The sequence below is a fragment of the Haemorhous mexicanus genome, chromosome 1, assembly GCF_027477595.1.
Source record: "Haemorhous mexicanus isolate bHaeMex1 chromosome 1, bHaeMex1.pri, whole genome shotgun sequence".
NCBI lineage: Eukaryota > Metazoa > Chordata > Aves > Passeriformes > Fringillidae > Haemorhous > Haemorhous mexicanus.
In genome coordinates, this window is record NC_082341.1 from 45847276 (window position 1) to 45870794 (window position 23519).

The window sequence follows — 23519 nt, forward strand, 5'->3', positions numbered from 1 at the left end:
CCTCATTTCTCTCAACTCACTAATTTACAGTACTATAGTACTTGTTTAACTTGGTGTTTTAAAATGGGTTCCAATGCTGTGAGTTACTGGTTAGAGAAACCGTGCTCTAATATTCGCTTGCTAGTCAGTAGAAGTCCATTGAAGCAGAGCCAATAGCGAGATCAGGACTTCAGACTGAGCACAAGTATTGTCTTTGGTTTGTCCTGTACAGATGGATCCATATAAGTAAAAAGCTTACTGTAAGTAAAAAATTTAGTTAGCTTTCTGTTGTGCATCTGCAAGAGAATCTATAGCCATAAAAGCAAAATACATCAAAAAAATATGATGCAAAATGCCCACCGCTTCTTAAAATGCACTTCACTAGGCGCTTTCCTGTGCAGTCAAAAGATGTTTTTCATGTTTTCACAAAGTTTCAGAAATGGTCCATTTTTAATTCATCAATCACCATTCTGGATCAGGGTGATGAAGCTTCTCGTTTAGCGTGTTGAATTTTGAAAATACAAACCAAATCATTATGTTTTCTGTGTTCTGCAGCTTACAAAATGTGAATTAAGGCAGGAAGCCAAACAGCAACATAACTAAAACCTTGATTTTGGTTTCCTGTCAAACTGTTTTCTCAAACTAGTTCTGTTGACTTTTCTACTCTCTTTTTCTATGGATGAGCTCATAGCTCATTTTGTAGCAAGAAAATGAACCAAAAGATTGACACTGAGATTACTCACACTTAGCTTCAGAATAAATTTTAATTATTTTTTTTTATTGGTCAATTTATTAGGACTGACAGCCTCCACAGGAATTAAAAGGGACCCTGGTTTTGCTTTTGTAGATAGAAACTCATATATGAGAAAGTGAGTTTTAAATAGTCTGAAGAATTCTCTTCAACAGTAAAATAAGGAATTGCCAGCATGCATGCTTCTGCCACAAGGCATGTGATCAGTTGGAAAGAAGTGAAGTCATCTGGATGTTCAAAAGCCAAAAAGGAAAGCGTCTAACAGCTGTTTTCTTTACAGTCAATGTGATAATGAATCATCAATATGAAGATTTTTTTTCTGCTTGAGTTCCTTTCTTTTGCTCTCTCAGTTTCTGAGCTACTGCTGCAAAAGAAAAAAAAAATACACAAAATGAGTGCCACTGAACTGTTTTAATAAATTATTTATCTAACAAATAGTTGTTGTCATTAGGAAATGGGCATGTTCTTGCTTGCCATTAGAAATAGCTCCCATGGGTCCTCCCCACTGTCACTCTCTGAGTCATTCAGCAAATAGCACAGCTGTGTGTCATTTTACCGAAGCACTTTGTCCGAAACAGCACTGACAAAAATGTCGTAGATTTTTCTGGAGGAAGCTGCATGCTCTTTATGTCCCTGTTTGCTGTTACTCACTGTATTAGTCTAAACAGTCCAGCGAGCTGAATTGATGTATGCTCTGTGCATGGGTTGGGTGAGTGCCTGTGGCTGCTGTCGTGTTGTTTTGAACAGCTTCAGTGCCTCAGTCTCACCAGTGAGTCTTGTGTGGATGGGTTTTCTTTATGCTTTTGATAGAATTTCCCTAAACCAGAAGAAATTTCACATACAGAGGAGATCTCATTTTGCAGTCCTGAATGAAGCATGTGCTTACAAAAAGTTTTAGTCTGTGTTCTTATTCATATGCAGAGAATGCTTTTAATTTAAAAATATCCTGGCTCTGTGAGAATCACAAGAGTCATCATCATCAATATTAATTATATTTGACAGCATCTTGTTAAATGAAATCTTTGTATTTTGTCATATAGCTGCAGTTAACAGCAACATAAATCCCGCTCAGGAGCTTCTATTCAGTTACAGAGGGCAGCTTCAGAATGACTTGCATGCTATTGTCCTATTACTTAAAAAAATCAGGAATTAATTATCTTGAGAAGACCAGTTTAATAAAAGAAGATCACTTATAGCCATTTTAGAAATTTAAAAAAATAAAATTGAAGGATAAAATGTTTCAGAATGTAAAAATCATAAGAAGGAGAGCAAGCTCTGCAAGGCATTCCTTTGTATAACCTTTAGTTTGTGAGAAAATATACTTCACAAAATAGAGAAAATCTTGCAAGTAGCTTGACTTGCAAATTTAGAAACTACCCAGCATATTACAGCTGGTAAAATGAGGCATAATCATTTATCATTCTCAGTTGTTAGTAAAATTCTAATCAAACTGGTGGCATTACTGAAAATAAATGCACTACTATGGTTGACTTTTAGAAGCAGAGGTCAGCTTGTGTTGCAGAATTACAATTTAAAATAATAAGCAGCAGTCTTCTGTGCTCTTGGCAAAGTTATAGAGTGTTAATTTAAATCTAAAGTGTGCCTACATTGTTAATATCCTTACTCGTGGTCTAAAACAAATGCTTCAAAGATGTAAATCTTTCTGTTTATAATGTGTTGTATGCTAATCTAAACAATGTTATTTCCTCCTATGGCACTTGCTTTTAAAGTCAGCTTTATCCTGATCTAATTTGTCAAACAAATTCCAGAGACCAAATATTCTGGTTACCGTACAGATGAATGTTTTACTGTTTATTTTCCAGGTTTGGCACATATGCAGAATAAACTTTGTACTCATCATCACTGGGATGTTGATGTTCTGCATCAGTCCTGGCCCAAAGTAAACCCAGATTACCTTCAGCCATCAGATGTTGTGGAGATGTCTGTACTGGTAAGAGCATTTTGATTTATTTTCAGTAGTGGCCAAGTAATGTGTTATGAGCCCAGAGGATGATGGAATTTCTTCTCTTGTGGAAGTCAGTTCCCATAGTAGATGGCTCAGTGGAAGTTCAAAATAGAAGCTGCTATTACAGTTGTGCTGAGTAATTAAAATGGCTTCCTAAACAAAAAGATATAGTGAGTCTGGAGGAGAGATGCCCTAAGTATAAATCTTTCAGAGTGACTGCATATTAGTACCTGTGGAGATTTGACCAATGAAGAGCCATGGGCAAGGATGATACAGTTGAAACTAGGATCACAATAGAGGCCCAGATTTTTTGCCTGACAGTGCATTTATTAACTCAGCCCTGTACACAAATGTATAATTAGGTAATATTTCTTGTGGTGCCAGTAGTGCTATGGCTCCCTAACAGACCAGTTATAAGCTCAGTTGTGATTTTTGCCAAATGATGTTTCCCATCTGCCTTGGCCTGAATTTCTGGCACATGTCAGGAGAGTCCATTTGCAGGAATAGGGTTGAGAAAACCAGCTATCTTTGGAAATGTTATAACTTCCAATTTCTCTTTGGGCTCAAGCCCCTTTGTGGGCCAGGGAAAGAGCTGGCTGTTCAGTTGAAGAGTGCACATGTAGCTGCCTTTAGCTAGCCTCCAGTTTCCCAGAGTGTGCACGCTGTAGTTTACTGTCTTCTTTCCCAGGGCTCTAGTTAACTAGCATGTGTTCCAAATGCTCCCAGGCACCATAAAGCTTGGTCATTAGACAGGGCACAAAGGGAATGGATGCCTGGAGCCAAAGGTGTGGGATCCCTGAGCTGGGACTCAGCTCTTCCACTGGCTGACTCCTGCTCCACCTGCCTTCAAGTTCCTCATGCTCAGGCGCTGTGGTAGTCAGTAATTAACACAGTTGCACACTACCAGATCTGAGGACTCCTGCCTTTTGCACTGTTCCCCAAAGGATAATCTTTAATGCTAACATTCTAAATGTTAATGTTCTAAATTAAAGTTAACACTTCAATTTAAACACTTTCTGTGTTTCTGGACATGCAATGAAAATAGAGCCTATAGAAGAAATGTAATTTGGTCATGTAAAACTGTATGTTCTCTGTGTGTAGCAGAAACAGAAGCAATGCATTTTAGTTCTCTTTTTTTCTGTTTGCCCCTTTGAGGGAGGTAGCAAAGCAGTTGGGTTGTTTTTGTTGAGCTGAGTTTCTTCAGGAGGGAAGAGATTGCTTGAATTTAGGGGAAGCCATTTTGCTGTAGATTTCCTTAATCAAAGCATCTTTGCAAATAATTTCACATCTTGCCCGATCTCTGAGTCAGTTTATTTGAACAGAATGAGAAATAATGTTAAAGCACTAGTTTTTCCAACATTAAACATAGACACTTAACAAAGACCAAGGAGTATGTCTTTTTGAAGGAAATTTTCAGTTGTCATCTTTCCAAACCAAGAAGGACTCAATTGCCAGCTGGGGTTAATAGAAGACTTAGCCTAATAGTCACTGTGGGTGAATTGCTTTTTTCCTCTTTCTTGCCCTCTCTTTCTTTCTTTAAGTGATAAGCATTTAGTTCTAACAGTAAAAATCTACACTGAGGTATGATCACTTCTCTAAAGCCCAAAATAAGCCTTCACATCCAAGCACAGCTCGCAAACATCTTGAATTCCAGCGTTCAGTTTATAAGGAAGTCATGAATGAGAAATTGTGTAATTATAGAAACGTCTCCTAGTTGTGGTTAAAGCAAACATGTTATTAAATATATCTTTGAAATAACAACTTCAGCAACAGAGAGAAAACTCTGGACAAAATGTTTTTAAGACTACACAACCAAACATGAAAATACCTAAATATTTCGCTGATATTTTTCTGCTGACACGAAAATTTCCTTCTTGTGAAATGGAACAAGGAAAAAAATTAATTTATTTAATTTACTTTATTAAAATTATTTTTGTTTCTTTTCCTGGTTGACTTTGTCAAAGCCATAGCCTTGTGTAAGTCTTGTTGTAATAAAAGAAAAAACAACCCCTGGGTTCTCAGTCATATATTCATGGAATTATATGATGTATGTAAACACCTTTCTTCTGAGAAAGCAAGTGACTGGAAGACCAGAGAGGCAAGTTGCTTTTTTGAACTGGGGATAATTCTTAGCAATAGTGCCTATAGAGTGTGCCTGGCTTTCTACTGTAAGAGTAAAGCAAAAGGGAAATATGGGAGAGCAGGGAATGTGGGAAGTCTTGGGGACACTGAAGGTTTTTGTATGGCTGCAAAAATAAATTGCCCTCATTAAACCAAGAAACATTCACCATACAGAGGAATTGGTTTTGCAAAGAGTCAGTGTCTCTTCACGAGGCTGTACAGTCAAACCAAGTCTTTGGGCCACAACCCTATTCTTCTCCAGCCATCAAACTGCCTCAGGCTGCCAGGGATTTGTCTGCTGAGACATTCTGGGTTTATTTCTCTTCACACAAAATAGTTCATTATTTCCTGTCTCTACTGGAGTTATGTCTTTCCATATTTAACCCAAAGCAACAAAAGCAACCAGCTCACTGTATCCTTGGCTGAAACAATATCAATTGCCTACAAGAAAGACATTTAAATTCACTGGGTATGCACAGTACCTGTTCCTCTAAATATTATTGCAAAGTTGAGTATTTTTAATAATACTGTATATTATTAATACTCTGAAAAATCTGACCTGAATGTATTGTGCTTTTCATCCTATAAATACTTCTGACTAGCATTCCTCACATTTTCTAGGTGGTGCAGAACTGTTAGCAGATGTGGTCTTATAACTGATGTTTTTATAAATAAAAAAAAATTTGGTGTCATTTTCCTTGCTTTGGCATATGAGAGAGGCCTAACAGTGCACAGATATTTATTTTCTTTCTAACTTCTCAAAAGGATTATGCATCAATGGTAAAAAAATATTTGAGTTGAATTTAAAATTCCTCTCTGCAGCCTCAAGGTGCTTATTTTTCAGTCTTTGGTGATTTCATTTCAAGTTTTATAACTTCTGTAGTTACCACTGGTTCCCTGTAGATCTGGAATAGTGTAGAATGTCAAATGCTAAAAAGAAAAAAAAAAAGGAATGAAGGAAAAGAAGAGAAGAAAAAAGCAACAGCTTCCTTCCTTGGGGGGAGAAAGGACCCAGGACTTGTGTATTTCTCCTCTTGCAGTTTGCCATGGTTTTTCAGAGAATCAAGGCTGCCAGCACCCAGTTTTCTTGTGTGGCACTTTTACCTGGAAATGCCAAGGGTTATGCTGGTCTAGTGAGATACCGAGAGAGAGATGGAGGAATAGCAGAGAAGCTAAGCTCTGGACTAAAAGGATATCTGAGTAGGATGCTTGTTACACACAGCATGTGATGAAATCTGCCGCTGCCTGTTTTAAGAGTGGTGTTAAAATGCTTCATGATACCTATGATATAATGAAAACCATGCTCCAACACGTGGTGAAACCATAACCGATCTGCTGTTTGATAAAAGTTATGGTTCCAGCTCAGAGCACAGTGTGGGAAGATCAGGAGACATGCTGTGGGAAGGTGGAGATGTGCTGTGGGAAGGTACACAGTGCCAGGTCGCCCAGGCTTCTCGATTTTTCTAGGAAAACACAACCACTAACAGTCATTTATTTACCAAGTTGATTTAGACTACTTGGCTTTTCTGTTGAGAACAGCACCAAATAGGCTAGTTGTGGAAAATTTCCCCCTGCCAACATCCATCCACTGGGACATATTAATTTGCATGATGGAGGACAGCGAATGACATTTTAACTAGGCAGGCATAGCTTTGAACTGCAGGCTGCGTGTCCTAGCAGCAAGCTGAGAGACTTGCTTTATATTCCCACTAAAACTGTATCTGTTTGGATTTTACTGTTTTCTTTTTCCTGTGGAATGCATTTCTTCTCTGAAGTGTCCTGTCAAAAAGAACTGTTTGTATTTATTTTTCACAAAAGCTTTAAAAATTAACTCCTATATGTTTTTCAAGGATTTTTACTTTACACCAGATGCTAAAGGCAAAGTTTAACACAGCCAGCCTTTTATGATGCCATGTTATGGATGCATGTATGAGTAATTTAAAGCCTACTGACATTATCACTGCAAATTATTGTCAAGACTAGTCAAAAAACAGAAGTGGCTCATCCTTGCTGCATTTGAGATTCTATCTTGTTCTTTAAAAATCTGTCCCAACTTCCTCTCTCAGAGAATTGCACAAATTATTTTATTTTCATTAAAATAAAATACAAACAAAATACAAACTAGGTAAGTGAACTAGGAATTTCTCATTTGGCGTATGTTGCATACAGATGTCCTGGATAAAATCCAGGTGAAAACCAAGTCGTGAACATTTTTATGTCCAAACTGCCTGAAGCAATGTGTGTTTCTTTTAGAAGATTGACATCTCCTTGAAATAATGCCTAGGGGTCAGAAATCTGCAGTACCTACACAGATTATTATGCAAGTAATGCGATTAACTGCATTAAAAAATTTGAATTGTTTCATTTTCTAAAATGTGTGATTGACCTTCTTCTCATTAAGCCACTGAAAATAGTCCATATAAATCTGAAAGTCTTTGTAATAATTAATTTTATGCCAGCTCCAGAAAGGTACTCAGTCAGGCTCTGTAGTATTTCTCCATTATCTGCCCTTACTGGATGACACAAAGGATGTATAAAACCATTTTATAAACTGAGGTGATTCCCACCGAAGGGCTTACTCAGTTTTACTTACATGATTCTTTGCTGCTGAAGCAAAACCAGGGTGGAAGCTGCACTGAAAACCAGCCACACACAGGAAGATGTTACTGAGTGAGCAGCTGACGTCTTTGTGGTCAGTGTTGGATTAATGAGCCATAGGTTGAGTGCAACATAGACTAAGTTAAAACCTATTTTTCTAAAAATAATAAATCTTCCATTTGAATCTCTGCAAGACATTGCTTAGCTGTAAAGAATCCAAGTTGCTGCCCAGAAGTATGTACAAACCAAGATTCCCACCAGACATTTTATGCAGCTTATGTGACTGTCACATTTTTAAAATTAAAAGATCACTGCATTGCACAGTCACGTGCTGCTTGCTGTCTTCAAAACTGAGACTTCCTGTGACCACTTCTCCAATTTTTTTTGAGTATCATGTATCAGAGTTTTATCTTATGGTGGACAGGAGATAGGAAAAATTTTATCTTCTGCTTAGAAAGTGTGGGTTTGGAGAAAAGAGAATTTATTCCACTTTCCCCCTTTCCTTTTGTAAAAAGATGGGTTGGATACAGGAAATTACATTACTGTAGGAAACAGTCTAGTTAAACTTCTTTTTTTTCTTGTTTTTGTGTCTCTCTTTCAGATCAATAACAAAGCTTGTGGCAAAGTTTTTGTGCCTCAGCAAGCAGCCCGCAATTTTGAAGAAGTCCACGAGCTCATTCTTCAGAGTGAGCTTGGAGTCAAGCATCTCCAGGGACGAGCCATTAAAAAGGCCTTTCTGTCTCCCAGAACTGCCCTTATCAACTTCTTAGTGCAAGAATAGTAAAGGCTCTGCTGGGCTACAGAAGGGATCTGGAATCTTTTGAGATGGAAACCAATGCAAAAAGAGCAGTTATGGTTATTTCACTTCATGTAAAGGTGGGAAAGAAATCTTATTAAAATTAGGTTGCTGCTAAGTCTTTCTCTCAATGTGAAGAAATATGCAGAATTAAAAGTTCTTATTAAGTCATGGTAAGATGTTGCTTGTCCGTATTCTTTGGGAGAAGGAAGTGCAGAGAACTAAACAATTGTAACAGAATGTAACTGAAGAAAGCACATGGGGCTTAGTCATCCTCAGGAATATATCCTGTTGGAAAATTGGCTTGGCTAATTGCAGATACATAAATATGATTTCAGGACTAAACAACTGTCCTGAGTATGTGCTACCCCAAATGTTAGGTGTGCTTTGCTCCCTGGATCTCATGTTTGGGTACCCTGCCATTAACTAGCATTTAAAATTTTAAGGAAACACTACAAAACACTGCAGAGTGTTAATTTAAAAAATAATTTCTTTGTGCTGACCAATGGCCTTGGGCACAGCAGGTAGCCAGAATGGGGTGGTTTGATACATTTCACATAAATTTCAGAGCCAAGCCAAGAAAAAGGTCAGATTATTTAGCCAAGCCCTGCCTTAGCCAGGTTCTCGTTCCTAGCTGATGTGTTTGTGTTGGCACATGCATGAGAGGTGCAACTTCAGCAAAGTATTAATGGTTGTTTCTGTGTGGAACAGGATGGAAGTTACTTCCTATGCATGAGCCATCTCAGAGACTTTCAGGGCACTCAAGAGAGGGATCAGTCAGCTGCTAGAAATGCAGCAGTGGAGAAGGCTCTTGTAGTGCCTTGATAGTGAAGCTTGAATTGAGATTTTTTTTTTCTTTTTTTCTGAGGAGTTCATTAAGTGAAAATAGCCATCATGTTTCTAAAAATCAATCAGACATTCCTAAAACATAAAGCCATTCTCATGCCTGATTCCAGACAGGTTATTTGTACACTGCATTGCTGATATATCCACATGGAAATATTTATTGTGTTCAGCAAATGCTTGAAAAAGAGTTTCCACGGAAACAATTGCAGGGTTTATTGTGAAAGAATGTTTTTTTCTATTACAGTCATCCAACTAACTAGTCCAATAAGCCAGCCATTTGTGAGCCATTCTGACAATTAAGAAATCAGCAGTAACAACCAGCGAGGCAAATAGAGAGGTCTGCAGTAATCTTCCAGCCCTGCAGGCATCCAGACTCTGTACTGAATTGAAAGGAAACCAAGAAAAATATCCCACATAACAGTAAGTCTCGTAGATCCTCAGCAACCAGGCCCAAGACAGATCACATTGCCATGTGGGCACTAGCCAAGCAATGCCAATATTTAGTTGAGGTTTATGCATTTTTGGTACCAAATATCCAGATGCATAACAGAGATGCCAGGCTTAGCAAGCATGTTTGGCTCTACACATCCCCACCTCTGCAACAAAAGTCTTCTGATTCCTGCTTCCTCCTGGACTACACTTGTGCAGATTTTCTCTCCAGCAGTCCTTTGACACCAGAATGACTTAAGAAATTGAATATTTACAATTAAGATATGGTCTTTGCAGTTTTAAGACTCCAGAAATCTGAGCCACAAAGGAATGCATTCAGACATTCGAACACAGGCCTTTAGTTGGAGTTAAAATAATTTGAATTCCAGTGTCTGCCTGACATATATGTTGTTATAAATTCATAAAACTCCTGTTCAGAAGCCCCTAAAAGGACTGTGAAAGAGATCCTTTGAAGTAAAATCTGTGGCACAGCCCAGTCCTGCTTTTTTTCTTTTTTTTTCTTTTTTTTTTTCTTTTTTTAATTTATGTAAAAGGTTTAACACACCCTGTGGAACCATTTTTACAGAGTTTTTCTTTGGGGGAAAGGTGACATGTTTGATGTAAATAAAAACTTTATAAATTTACAGGGATAAAGAAAGATGTTGTAAGCCCAGCAACCCTGTGGTGTCTTTAAACAAAAGCTGCAGTCACTGCAGGGCCAGGCAGCCCCCACAGTGTTTATTGCTGTTAGCGCTTGAGGTTATTTGCTCTTGCCTGAGGAAGTGAATTGTAGGTGTCACTTGGTGATTCAGGCAAAAATCAAAATAGGGAATGGATTTCTACAGGCTAAAAAAGGAAAGGTAGTGAGCAGCAGACTCACAAAAAGTGTAAGGTCAGAAGTCCTGCCAGTGTGTTTACAGTAAGTTGTAATTCAGCGTGGTCTAGAGGATACAAAAAAGGTGGTGAAAGAGTGAGTGAGAGAGATGAAGCAGACAGTGTGACAGAGCCTAATCCCCTGCTAAGTGTATGTTTGAAGGATGGCAGAGGTGCCAGCTGTGGAGCTTTGCTGTTGTGCTGGCAACTGCTGACATTTCTTACAAGGGTGACCTGCTCTGAAGCACAATTACCGTTTGTGTTACAGTAATTGTGACTCAGAGGTTCGGTCTGTGCCTAGATGGGTCTGATGATGATATACAGGCTGCAGCCTGTTACCAAGACTTTGTAATATAACTCAGCACAGAAGTCATATTTATTTGGCAGTTGTTATTTGTGCCACAGTAGAGAGGCATCTTTATGCTGAAGGTGGTATATATAGATTGTGTCCCCTTGGAGAGCTCAGTGGGTAAATAGTGCTGGAGGTTTAAATCTGGGCAGGGGACACTTGAGAAGTGAGAGGGAAGGGTGCTGGCAGGTGATCAGTCAAATTGCACTGCATTCACACATGGTAAAAATGACGTGGTGCCACTGTCCTTATTCCATGAAGTGAGATCCAAACATGATGTGGGAGGTTTGCTAAACCCAGTGTGACAGACCCAAGACAAGCTGCTCCAAGAAACAGATCCATGACACAGAAGGGGCATTTGCAGCATCCTGTCTGTCTAAGGGATAGAGGATTGGTGGTTGCACTGATCCAATCTATATTGAATTTCTATATTAGGTAATGTTAGATTTAAAGAATAATTTCTGCCACACTTTCTACCCCAAAATTGTTCATGTGACTAAATGTCAAAAAAATCCAACCTTCAAACATTGCTTCTGGGAAAATAAAAGCTGGAAAAGTCCTGAAAGGTCACCAAATACTTTTCCTATGCCATTGATTTCATGACAAAGGATCTCAAATGCTGGGGTGATGGGGGCATTGAAATGCGCTGGAAGACACCACTGTGTAGAAAAATGTGTTATTTGGTGTGGGTGAGAACTGAGGTGACATGGACACACCCATGCTGCTTGGCAGCAAGGCAAGAGGGCTTTTTCTATCACACTAAAGGACACTGTTACAGGTTAAGTCACTAGCTAAGACAGATCTCTATCCAGCTTGTTCCATCTCTGCTTTGAAAAAAACCCTGTACAGCGGCATTGCTGGACAAGCATTTATATTTCCATGACCATTATCAGAACCCAAACATGGAGATTTGGTGCAAAATAAAATCTGTGTGCTCTCTTACCACACTAAAATAATGCCCCAGAAATGAAATCAGGTTAATAATGGCATTTTCTGGTCTGACTTTGTAAAGCCTTCTTGTTTGTTTTGGAGGGAGAATTTCCACAGATAAGGCAGGTGTACAGTCTCTCCTCTTTGTCTCTCCTTCTTCTGTGTAAAGCCTCAGAGAAAGCTTTTCCTATTCTCTTTCACAACCAACATGCACTAGAAAGAATGTTAACTAGTGCACTGCTGGTTCCTTCCTAGGGACATTTGCAGTAGGGGAGATTTTTCTAAAAGCTTGCTATAAATGAAGAAGTAATTGGGGCTGGTCAGTGGGTTGGTGGTTTCTTTTTTGGGTTTTTTTTTTTTTATTTTTGGGGGTTTTTTTTGTAGTTTTTCAATACTTACTACAGTTTACAGATGGGATTACAGATGGGATACAGTTTACAATGGGATTGGTTTTATTCATGTATATTTACCCACTTGGAAGAGTACGTATGTTGGCTTTGCTGGGTGCTTTTTCTGCTTCCAGGTTTCATCAGTCCTCTCCTTCAATGATCTGAGCTGATTTTGTATCAAAGGACTGAGCTGAACAAGTGTTCAATGCTAAACCAGGTCTATCACCACAGAACCTGAGTGGTGAATATACATACTATCAGTCCGCTTTTGACCTTAAAAAATGTTGCTGGAACTACACCAAGGTTAGTTTTGGGGTTTTTTTCACGGAAATGGGGTTTATGTCTCAAAGAAGGAGGATGAAGCTGATCACAGTAGATCAGAGGGAATATTAAGCATCTCCCAGCCCTAGCAGGAGAAGAACTGAGCTGAAGCATTATCTCTGTGCGGGAGGGAAGAGGGTCAGAGCTCTCATCTGCAGTCCAGATGATAAAAGAGATCTTGCCTGACATGTGGAGGAAAGGTGGGAATTTTTTTCCCTTTCCTGAATAATGTGGCTTTCCGGTATCACAAAGCAGTCTTCAGTGCACTAACCCTGTCTGTCCCAGGAGTCACACTCCACCTTTGTGACTCGTGGCACTTCTCTCACTCAGGTAAAGCCTTGGATTGGAAAACTTCAGGTCTGGTTTGAAGCCCTGGGGAGTTGCCATCCAGCACCATCTTCCATAGAAAGTTATCTAGGACATTTCCTTGTGTGCTCATCTGCCTGGGCCACACCAATTTGCTCACTCTTCTGAGCTGCTGAGTTTCTCGCCAAGCAAAGGAATGTGTAAATGAGACAGGCTTAAGTACAACGAGTTGAATATTCACACTCTGCTTGCACTAGTGGTGCTCCACCCGGGCATAAGAAATTCTTTTATTTGAGGAGCCTGGTCTTCTTCACTATAACTCTAAACAAAACCTGTGCATTTACGTGAGCAGAAATGTGTGCTTTGTGCTTGCTCTCTGGGCTGGCTGCAAGGGGGTGGCCAACACACTCACATATAAGGCTCTGAACTTCCTCCTCTGCCAGTAGTTTTTTACACGTGCCAAAACCAAGCGTAAAAGGTCCAGGGTTGTCCCTACAGCCACGTCCCACTGCCAAAGGAGACACGCGAGCTGCTGAGCAAAGGGAGTTGCTTTTCAATAACTCTGCCAGGTGCCAGCAATACGTGAAGCAAAATATGTACAAGTCATAACAGCTGTAGGTGATCCAAACCACTGATCAGGAATAATAAACACAGGACACATAACTGGGGCAGAAAAAGAGAGTGATTTAATAAAGGAATGTGACACATTACTGGCAATGGTAGCCTGGGTTTGTTCCTGCTGAAGATTAAGAGAATCGGCATAACAGGAAATTGTTTTCTGCTACAAAGGGAAATCAATTGTCTTTAAGCACATAGCGGTGTAATTAGCAAATCTTACTAATTGCCACAAAACAGAGACATTGCTGGGCTGGTTAAGCCAAGGAAGTATTGTGGAAAAGATCTGTAGAAGCTCTTAGAAGTGAATATTTTTCTTAAGTACGTCTCCATCCCTGGAGAGCCCCATTGCTGGATGAAATAGCAAGGGTACAACAAAAACATATAATTCCCAATTTTCCCACGTGAAAGAGCATTTAAAAGCATCTGTTAGTCAGAGAGCTTCTCCTAGGACATGCACGGAAGAACAGAGTGGATGCACTGACTGCATCTGGCAAATCCACTCAAAGTCCACCGAGCCATGTGAGGCCAATGACTGATGGCAGGATGTCGTCTGACCTGTGGAGTGCTTCCAGCCCAGCATTACTGGAGGCCACGTATGTTGGTTAAAAAGGTCACGGTGCTGTTTGTGTTAATGCACTGATAAAGAGGCAGGGAAACAGAGCTGGAAAATTCTCCAGGCAAGCTCTTGTTCTGATAAAAGGCTCTTTTCAGTAGAAAATGTAGAAAACAAACTATTCCACATTCTTTTGAGCAGGGGTAGGAAAACCAACAGAGCTGTCTGCATCGGTGTAAATCTGCAGCCACTGAAAGGAAGTGTTCTTGTTCTGGCCTGTGGAGTGACAACAAAGGGAGACCAGTGACTCCAACAGCACTGATGGCACCTGGAGAAACTGAGGAGAGGAAGGTGAAGGTTCTTGTCTGCCCCAGAGCAGTAGCTGAGTGCCTGGCACCCAGCTCTGGCCTTCCTCTCAGAGACCGAGCTGCTGCAGCTCGGGGATCTGCAGCTTCTCTCTCTGCTGCTTCCTGGGTTCCTGTTTGGATCTCAGTGATTCCCCATGGCTCCTCTAACCTTCCCAAAGTGTGGCCTGCCAGGTAACCTTCCCTGCTTCAGTTTACCCACCTGTAGGCAGGGCCCACAGCATCCCCAATGAACTGATGCTGCAGGTGCAGCTATTTAAGAAGGAGCTGACTCTCCTGAAAGGCAGTGTGGAAAGGTGTCCCTGTACTGCCCTAGCCTTTCTCTCCCATTAGTGTTAATTAATACTCCTAGCATAATTCCCTGCCAGAGATAATGCCCTGTGGTAGACACTTGTAGCAGAGCAGGACCAAAACATCCAAGTCTGGATCCATTTCCACCCTGATCCCAGGGGCATGGGATGCACCGACCCAGGCTGCATGGTGGGCACCTGGGCTGACCCCAGTCCCCAGGCTGCCCCTGCAGCTTGGGGGTTCAGTGTGCAGGCAGCAGGCAAGGCAGGCTGCAGGCAGGGCTGGCAGAGCCGGCTGCAGGCAGGGCAGGCCTCCTGGAGGAATGCAGGGGCCCCTGGGACAGCCATGAGGAGGAACAACATGTCCCTGCCCTGCCGCCTTCCTGAAAACCTTCGGGAAGGCAGAGGCTGAGGTTTGGTGTCCGCACCTCTGCAGCGTCCCATCCCGCAGTCTGGCCCCCGGCTTGAGCCCAACCTTCCCACCCACAGCAGCTGCCAGTCTCACCTCTGCAGTCACCTTGCTTCATCCCTCCCTCCTCCTCCTCCGCCCTCTGATTTGCCCTACAGTGCTGTGCATCATCTTCCTAGTATAAAGCATCTGGCAGGTGCAGATAAATGGCACATTTAATGAAAACCTCTATGAGAAAGCTGCAAGGAAAGTCCATCATTTCCCCCTGCTATTCAGTCAAGAGTTCAGAGATGCTGTGGCACTGCCTTGCTAGAAGCTGAGAAACATATTTGCTCCTGCAAGAACCAAGCTAGGCTCTATCCTGGAAATACTTCTGCCTTATAAATTGCTCTCTCTGTTTATACTCTAGCACTGAAGCCTTTATTACTTTCTTGCTAAAACACACCAGAGCACGTATCTCAGGCCCTGCAGAGTGGTATGCGTAGTCCTGCAGGAAATGACCTGCCTGGGACAGCCACAGCCCTGGAGAGACAAAGGTACTGGGACCAGCCCTGCACATGTCCACAGACAACCTGGTGGGCTGCCAGCCACTGGCTCCCCACACTCGTTTTGTTGCAAATAGGCTGTGTGAGCATGCAATAGTTACTTTTGGAGAGAGATCTGGCTATAAATTGGCACCCAGACTCCTCCTAATCATGTTTTTCCATATACTACACAGCCGCGGGCTGTTGTCATGCTTTAAAATATGAGGGCGTTTTCTCCCAGATTGAAAAAAGATCGGGGCGGGGGGAGGGCCGGGGAGAGAAACTTGTGAACTTGTGGTGGAGAATTTCTTCACATTTTCTCCATCTCTCTGCAATGTGAGCCCAGACACCAACGTGGCAGCGAGAAACAAAGACAGATGATCCCCTTCCTGCTCTCATTGGCGACTTCCCTGTTTAGCCAGGCAGGCAGAGCTGTGCCCCAGCCCGCCGGCCCTGGAGGGCCGTGCTGCCCCAGCACAGGGATGCGGTGATGTGCCCAGCGCTCCCACTGAGGTGGAGCCAAAAGCTGGGAACGCCACTCGGGGCTGCTTCTCCCCAGAGCACTGCCTCCCTCCGCCCCACGGGCAGCTGTGATTGCCACGTGGAGCGGGGCTGAGTTACAAGCTGTCAGCATTATTTTGCATGAATAAATGCAGTGTGTAAGCCTTGCCCACAGGAACAAAAACAGATTAAATGAGCAGTGTTTTGGTTTGTTGTTTTTTTGGGTTGTTTTTTTTTTTTTTTCTCTTCAAGGGGTAGAGTTTACAATAAGTTAATTAAAATTGGCACATAGATTTTGGTCCTGTGCTACAACAGCAATCATGGACCCCTTAATTTCTTAATAGGCGTGGGCTGTAAAAGTCACAGGAACTATAAACATGTGGGACCATATCTAATCACAGCAGAAGGGTCTGCAAGTCAGTGTAGTATTACATCTCCAGTCTAGTAGAAAGTTCAAGTTAATCATCTGCTCACTTAAGAATACCCCTAGCCCAAATCTCACAGAAAGAATAAACCCAAGCAGGAAACTTCAAAGGTATTTTGCTGCCTAATGTTCACTGAAAGCATTGCAAATTCAGCTCCAAAATGCCTTTGAATCGCTTGGCGGTGATCCCCCCTGGAAGGCGCTCGCCATCAAAGTGTCTGCTCATGCATGCGGAGCCTGGAAGGAGGCCAAGCCCAGTGCGAGGGGTTCCCTATCCAAAGGGCTTCAGCAGCCTTTTCCACGTCCTCCGTGTAAGCATTGTTCTGCAGACAGCTGATTTGATCCTCTGGCATAGGAAGGAAATGTACTTTACATAGCTGGTGAAGGTCAGCAGCATCCAGAGCGGCCATTTGGCAAGAAGACTGCTTCCCCCCACTCCTTCCCCCTGCAAAGTGGTGAGCTCCTGCAGGTTGGACTGTAAAAGGACTTACAGATGTTAGATAAAAAGCAACGGCAGAAAATGTATGCATGACCCTAAAAAAAAGGAAAAAAAAATACATGATCTGATGGAAGTTAGATTCTTCCTTGGCTTCTGTGATGAAAGCTGAAAGTAGAGATATCTACGCCCAAATCCTTCTGCTCCACCAAAGAGTTTGTTTTTTAGAGGGATGGAAGAACCTCATCTCAGTGTGTTGGAATAAAAAAAAACTCCAGTAGACACAAGTCTGAGTCTCAGATGTGCTGGATAGGAGCATGGCCTCCCCTGATTAACTTCACATCCTTTGGGGAGAAGGAGGCAAGAAGGTGCACGATGTGTAATTTCCTTTCCAAGTGCTCTTTGTCCACATTGCATATTCCTCCAGCAAGTAAAGCAGTGCTGGGGCTCACGCTCCCATCCTTATCTACCTGATGCTCTGTTTCCTTTCTGTCATTCTTCATACAAATATGAACTCAATATGTGCTTCAGTACCAGCTTTGTTGTTACTTACTGTTTTAACATTGAAGCTTGCCCATATTCATACTGAAAGCTAAGGATCTCAGCGAAGCCCATCTCCAAAAGCATTCTGAAGCCAGCGATAAGGAGGAGGCATCCCATGCCTCAGTCACTTGCTGTGGTTCTGATGGTCAGCCTAGGGTGTTGCCAAAAACAGACTTCCAGGAGCCCTTTCTGAGGATGCTTTTTAGACACTGAAACTGTTTTGGCTTTCATTGCCCCAGCTGAGCTTTACCTCAAACTTGACAGTTTTGGTCAAGACCCACAAAAGAGGTAGTCACTCTCGCTCTTGGTAGCTGGTGGCCTGAGCCTACACCTGCCTGGCATGAAGCAGCTGATGGGGGCCACTGTGGCCTCTCCCAGACACAAAAATTGGAGGCAAACCCCATCCACTCCAGCCAAAAGAGCCTTGGTACAAGCAGGGGTTTGTTGTCTTTGCACAATGGACATCTAGATGGAGGCTAAACCCTCCTCCTGAACTTGTGGGGCTTGTGCAAAGTGGGGTTTAGCCCCCAGGGACTCAGCTTCTCCCAAAGTGAAACAGGGCTTATGGGGATCAGCCTGAGAGAGCTGTGAGACCCCTCCTTCCCTCATCCCCACAGCAGAGGAGAGCTTGGAAAGGTCTGATAGATGCGATTCTTTGATAGTTGGGATGTTTCCCTGATATTGTGAAAAGTTCCAGCATTATCAATCTCTTTTAAAAGTGGCAGGCCATGGTTAGTAGCAATATGTGCTGGGGCGCCACTTCTCCAGATCCTGAGGACTGGAACTCCACTGCTGTGCTTCGCTCTGTGCTGGGATTCCCATCCACCTGTCTTCCCTAGAAACCATAAAACCCCCTTATCTAAAGCTGTGCTATGGCTGGGCCAACTTTTGTAAGTCCAAGGTTCATAATTTATCAGCTCAAGCTCCAGCCTAAGGCTGTTGCTGCAGGGACGAGCCTCTAGCCTCTCAGTCTTGCTCAGAGCCTCTTCAGAAATGCCACAGCAGTTCCAAGGTTGCCCTGAAAGAAGTCAAGGCACCTTTTCCAGGGGCTCACAGTGCCATCATTTTTAAGCACATTGGGCCAAATGTCCCAGGAAGAGGCAGGATATTTTAGGTCTGGCCTCAGCTGCTCAGGACTGTTTTTGTAAGGGAATGGGTCAAAGAGGGGAGGGTTTGTTTTTTGGTTTTTTTTTTTATTTATGACATGTTTTGGTCACAGCCCAATTCACTATTATTAAAGGCAGAGAATTTCCACATTCCTTAACATTTGGCCCTCCCTCCTGGAGCCTGGGGGAGAATTACAATAATAAAGTTAAGGGAATGCCGGACACGTGCCTGGGCCCGCAGGATCAACCGCACCAGTATGTTTACTGAGAGGTACCACAGCTCCCTACCAACCAGCCTCTCCCACGAGCCCAGCAGAGTTCCCACTGCAGCCCTCCAACCTATGGGCAGCCCCAGGCTGTGTTTTGCTGTGAAAATTTTGCAACTGGCCCAGGCTAACAGAGGAGGGAGGCTGGGATCTAAAGCGTAGATTCACATGGGTAAGTCTTTAATCGTGGGCATGAAGTGTCCCAATCACATTGGGGCACACTGAATGCAGTTTTACACACAGCTCCTATACCCTTTAAGCATTTGGGAACAACATCATTCCCCCGATCCCTATGTATCACACATATGCTACCGAATTCCAAAGTAACAATAATTTTAACACATCATGATCCAACTTTCCTGATCAAAATGTCTCTGGAGTTGGTCTTGCTGCAGTTACATGTATGATGCTGGATAATGGGGTGGGGGGTTCCCAAAGGTGTCCAAAAGGCTGGAATGCTGAGGTTATCTTGGGCATCCCGAGGCATCCTTTATTCTTCAGGCAAGGGGTCATCTTCCTGTGATGATCCAGGGTCCTTTAGTCATGTTTACTTAAGCATGACTATCCAGCATGGAATGTCTATCTACACCAAGAAAATTCAATTTCCTACTATACAGACTAATTGCCCCAGTAGTTATGGAATGAGATTTTCCTCGCAGTTTTTCATGGGGTAGTAGGGCTGTTTTTTGGGTTTTTTTTCCCCAACGGGCGTCAGTGATTTTTCACAAGGCTTTTACAGGAAGGTTTCCAGGCTGCAGGGTGAAAAAGAGTATTATCCAGCGGGGAGACGAGGCAAAACCACCTTCCTTGCATCAACCGGGTGACTTTGACCATCGTGCGCACCCCCTTCCCAACTCCGCTGCCTGACCCGAACCCTTCCCGTGCCTGTTCGGACACCGCGAGACGGCTCCGGAATCGCACGCCACCTTTCCGGACAGATCGCGCGCGCGCCCACTACGGAGTGGGGGCGAGCAGCGCGCCCTGGGCGGGGTGGGCGTGGCTTGAGGCGGGGGTCAGCGGGGATGTATGGGCGTGATCAGCGTGGCCCCGCCCCCTTCCCGCGCCCGCTGCCACGCCTCCGGCGGGGACGGGCGCGGCGGGAGCGCGGCGGGACGGAGCGGCTGCCGCTGCCCGCGTTGCCTTGATCCCGGCGGGAAGGAGGAGAGGAGGAGGAGGAACAGCAAGAAAAAAAAGAAGAAGAAGGCGGGGGTCTTCCCGCTAAGCCGGGCAGGATGGACAAGTACGACGATCTGGGTCTGGAAGCCAGCAAGTTCATCGAGGACCTCAACATGTACGAGGCCTCCAAGGACGGTCTCTTTCGGGTGGACAAAGCTGCCGGCAACAACCCCGAGTTCGAGGAGACCAGGCGGGTGTTCGCCACCAAGATGGCCAAGATCCACCTCCAGCAGCAGCAGCAGCAGGAGGAGATGCTGATGGCCGCGATGAACGGAGGGGCTGCCGCCTTCCACCCCCCCCGTCCCAGCCCGCCGGTGGCGCGGGGTTCGAAGCCGCCCCCCGCCGCCGAGGGGCCGCGAGCGAGGCCCTGCGAGGGAGGGGAGCGGGGCTTCGGAGAGAGCGGCGCACGTGCCGAGGCCCCGGGGAGCCAGGCCGGGCGCCGGGGCCGGGAAGCGGAGTCCGGCAGGATCCCCCGAGTGGGAGGCACGCAGCCTGGCGTGGGGCGCGGGGAGCAGCAGGATGGGAGCCCCGGCGACCCCCAGCTCTGCCGCGGCGGGCGGGAGAACGGCGGCGAGGGCAGGCGAGGTGTCGGGGGCCGTGACCCGATGCCAGCCGGACAGAGGTGCTCCTCCTTCTCAAACGCCGGGACCCCCTCGGCACCTTCGGTGGGGCCAGAGGAGCCTCCGCCGCAGCAGAGGCCGTCATCCTTCTCGGCACCCTCAGCGCAGCCCAGTCGAGGGTTTTCAGGCCCCGCTGAGACCTGCGGTCCCAAAGCTGGAGGAGATGGCAGCCAGTCGTGGTACCAGGGTGTCTCGCTGTCCTTCCCGCCAGGCTCCGCACCTGCTGCTCCCAGTGTGGAATACCAGCACGCCGCTGCCTACCCCAGCCCAGCCGGTCACTTCGTGGCCCACGGTCAGAACCACAGGCCTGCCAGCGGCAGCGGGAGCCCTGAGCAGGGCTCCTCACGCCTGGCCTCGCGAGGGATGGTGGCTCCCAATGCCCAGCAGATGCTTTTCCCAGAGGGCGTGAGCGGGCCACGATCAGACTCTGGGCACCTGGATGGCTCCAGCACAGCAAAGGTGAAGCTGCCCTGCCAGACCCTCCTTCCGCAGCCAGAGCAAGGGCCATCGGCGGCTGAGCTGAAGCTGGAGGCGCTGACCCAGCGCCTGGAGCAGGAGATGGATGCTCGGCCAAAGGCCGATTACTTTGGTAAGGAGGCCGTTCGCCCGTCGGCACGAGGAGGGCTCATTGCAAAGTGTCACGACAGGGTTCAGACCTGCAGAATTGCATTTGCCGGTACATCGCCTTGGTTGTGCTCGGTCAGTTGCCCAGAGCAGGGTTTTTTTTATTTAACTTTTATTTATCACAGGGATTAGAAGCTCTTCCTCCTGCAACACCTCTTTCTTTAATCCCACCTCTCTAATTTTAAAGCAAAGGTAGTTTAGCAGCTTTGAGGGGGGTCGTAGTGCTGGGAAGAAGCTGGAACAGCATATTTTGAAATGCCCTTCATTGCTGGCAGGGAGGCACTTAACTTTTCTTGACAATGCTCCTGGTTCTGTGTGTCTTACAAGGATGCGTCCTGACCACATGTGGGTGGGAAGGCAGCCGTCCAGCCTGCGGAGGAGTCGTGCCTGCATCGGCTGCCGTCATGAAGGGCACGGGGTTCAGGGAAGACAGAAGCAGCTTGGAGATGGGGAGGGCGGTGGTTTCCCGAAGTTGCCAGGATTTCCCTCTGCCCCCAGGTGCTGATTCCCATCAGCAGTGAAATGATCGGTGCATCCTGAAGATGGCAGGAGAACAGGCAGTAGGCACGTTCTTCCCTTAATTTGGGGTCTGTGACGAGTCCAGACCACCACCAGAGGTTATCACTGGCACTTGGCAGTAGAAAGGAACTACTTACATGTGAGGACTCCCAATGAGAATATTGAATGTCCTTCTGGATTAAATTGATTTGCTATCCCAGGATGCCAGGAGGTCAGGGTCAAATTGCATATTAGAACACGGACAGATTAAACTCTTCAGCCTGGTGCTAAGGAAGGGTTTGCATCTCAGCCTGCACAGGTGCTGTTGCAGAGGGTCCTGTCTGGAGGGCTTGGTGGGTGGCTCAGCGGTGCTCTGAGCCACACAAGAGCTTCACACTGAGCTTTGGGGGTGTAGCTGGGGGGACCACCGAGCGCTCAGCTGCAGATTGCATAACTAAATGTGTTTCTTGGCAGCAGGCAGGGGGACTTGCCCGCATAGGTCTGTGCCGGGGTTGTTTATCTTGGTATCCGAGACTGGATTAAGCCCTGTGGCAGGGCAGGGGCATTTTTTATCCTGTCGCAGAAAAGTGATGTGTTCAGCTGCTCTGCTCCCAGTGTTTTGACCTGGAAACAAGTTTTGGCACTTTCCGTCTGGTGCAGGAAGCGCGCGGTTTGAATGAGCGCAGGGAGCCTCCTTGGCGGGGGCTGAATGCCATGACAAGGAGCTGATGATAATGGAGATGGGGTTGGGACAGCAGGCTCCTGGGAGATGGTGCTCGAAAATGGGAATGTTTTTCTGGGGGTGACATTCAGCTCCACTGGAGAGGTGTCAGGGATTTCTCCAACTGATCCTGCTGTGTCTACTCCTCGCACTGGCTGGATCAAACCTCATCCAAAGTGTGCCTGGGGATGGGCTCAGGAGGCAGAGGGACCCAGTTAATGGTTAGGTTACTTTTACATTTTTGTCACAAAATAAGGATGCAAGGCAGGAGGAGGCTTTTGTCCCATGGGAGATTTATAGTGAAGCAGGAGTATTTTTGGCAGCATGGAGAGCCCGGCTGGTCAGGTGAGCCCCATGGAGGGAGGAGACACGGAGGCTGCCTGTTCCCCAGTGAGGTGTTCTATCCTCCTGACTGGAGATTTTGCACTAGGATGTGATGCCTGAGAAATATGGGAAGGAGGAGAGTGAGAGGAAAAAACAGAAATTATGCAGTCTTGGCAGAGGGAAAAGTAAAGTTTTGTGGAGCCTCAGTTCAGCAGACAAAGGTTCAGCAGATCTGCCCTGCTGAGGATCACGGAACAGGAAGGAGCAAGTATCAAGGTATTTCAATTCTGGGCCTCCTCCTCCCCCTCTCTTTCTCACTTTTATTTTCATTTTTTTGCAGTTACCTTACTTCCTTTGAAGGAACAAAGGACACAGCTGGCCTTCTCAACTGTATTTTGCTATGCCCTACTCTCAAGCTACCAAACTTTAGGATGTAAAATAAACACTTTTATGCAATAGTGATAAAAAGGATCAATTGTTTGTTTGGTTGCAGATTTCTTCCCCAGTGAAGGGAAGTCTGTTGCAGCAGTTTTGAAGTTCATCAGAGCCAGGAAATGAAACCAGGACTAAAGTACAAATGACCAAAGTATTTTATAAAGAATATTTTCAGTTCTCCTAATTTTGTGTGCTGCTTTTGTAACAAGGGGATGTTTTTGAAGATGGGTCTGTCTGTCAAGTTAACATTCTGTCCTTCAGTCTCAGGACCAGATGTTTATAAAGAACAATTAATTCTGATCACAGTAAAGGAGCTGCTTTCTTCTTCACTATGTGAAAATGTGTGCTTGTAAGTGAATGCCTCAAAAAGGATAAGCCAGGGACTAGGTAAAATACAGGTAGGATGCTGTGCTGAGGAGCAGCAGTCTGATT

General features: G+C 44.8%; 2 protein-coding genes and 1 long non-coding RNA gene across 5 annotated transcripts in view; all 3 read left to right on the forward strand.

Moving 5' to 3' along the window:
- LARS2 (leucyl-tRNA synthetase 2, mitochondrial) overlaps positions 1–8388 on the forward strand; it is an 84321-nt gene extending 75933 nt beyond the window's left edge. For both annotated transcript variants that reach the window (XM_059848283.1, XM_059848292.1), the window contains exons 20-21: positions 2554–2681; positions 8017–8388. In XM_059848283.1, the coding sequence (XP_059704266.1) occupies positions 2554–2681; positions 8017–8196 (308 nt within the window). In that variant the 3' untranslated portion in view covers positions 8197–8388. The remainder of the gene's footprint in view (positions 1–2553; positions 2682–8016) is intronic.
- An 11334-nt stretch (positions 8389–19722) lies between these two features.
- The window catches only part of LIMD1 (LIM domain containing 1), a 32845-nt gene continuing 29048 nt past the window's right edge, over positions 19723–23519 (forward strand). The window contains exon 1 of one of the 2 annotated variants that reach the window (XR_009486775.1): positions 19723–21074. Coding sequence is in view for 1 of the 2 variants with exons in the window: in XM_059848305.1 (XP_059704288.1) it covers positions 19922–21074 (1153 nt within the window). In the remaining variant the exon portion in view is untranslated. The remainder of the gene's footprint in view (positions 21075–23519) is intronic. The other variant, XM_059848305.1, reaches the window with a different exon arrangement.
- On the forward strand, positions 21102–23120 carry LOC132328464 (uncharacterized). Its single transcript, XR_009486776.1, has 2 exons — positions 21102–21184; positions 22993–23120. It is a non-coding gene; the product is annotated as an uncharacterized LOC132328464 (long non-coding RNA).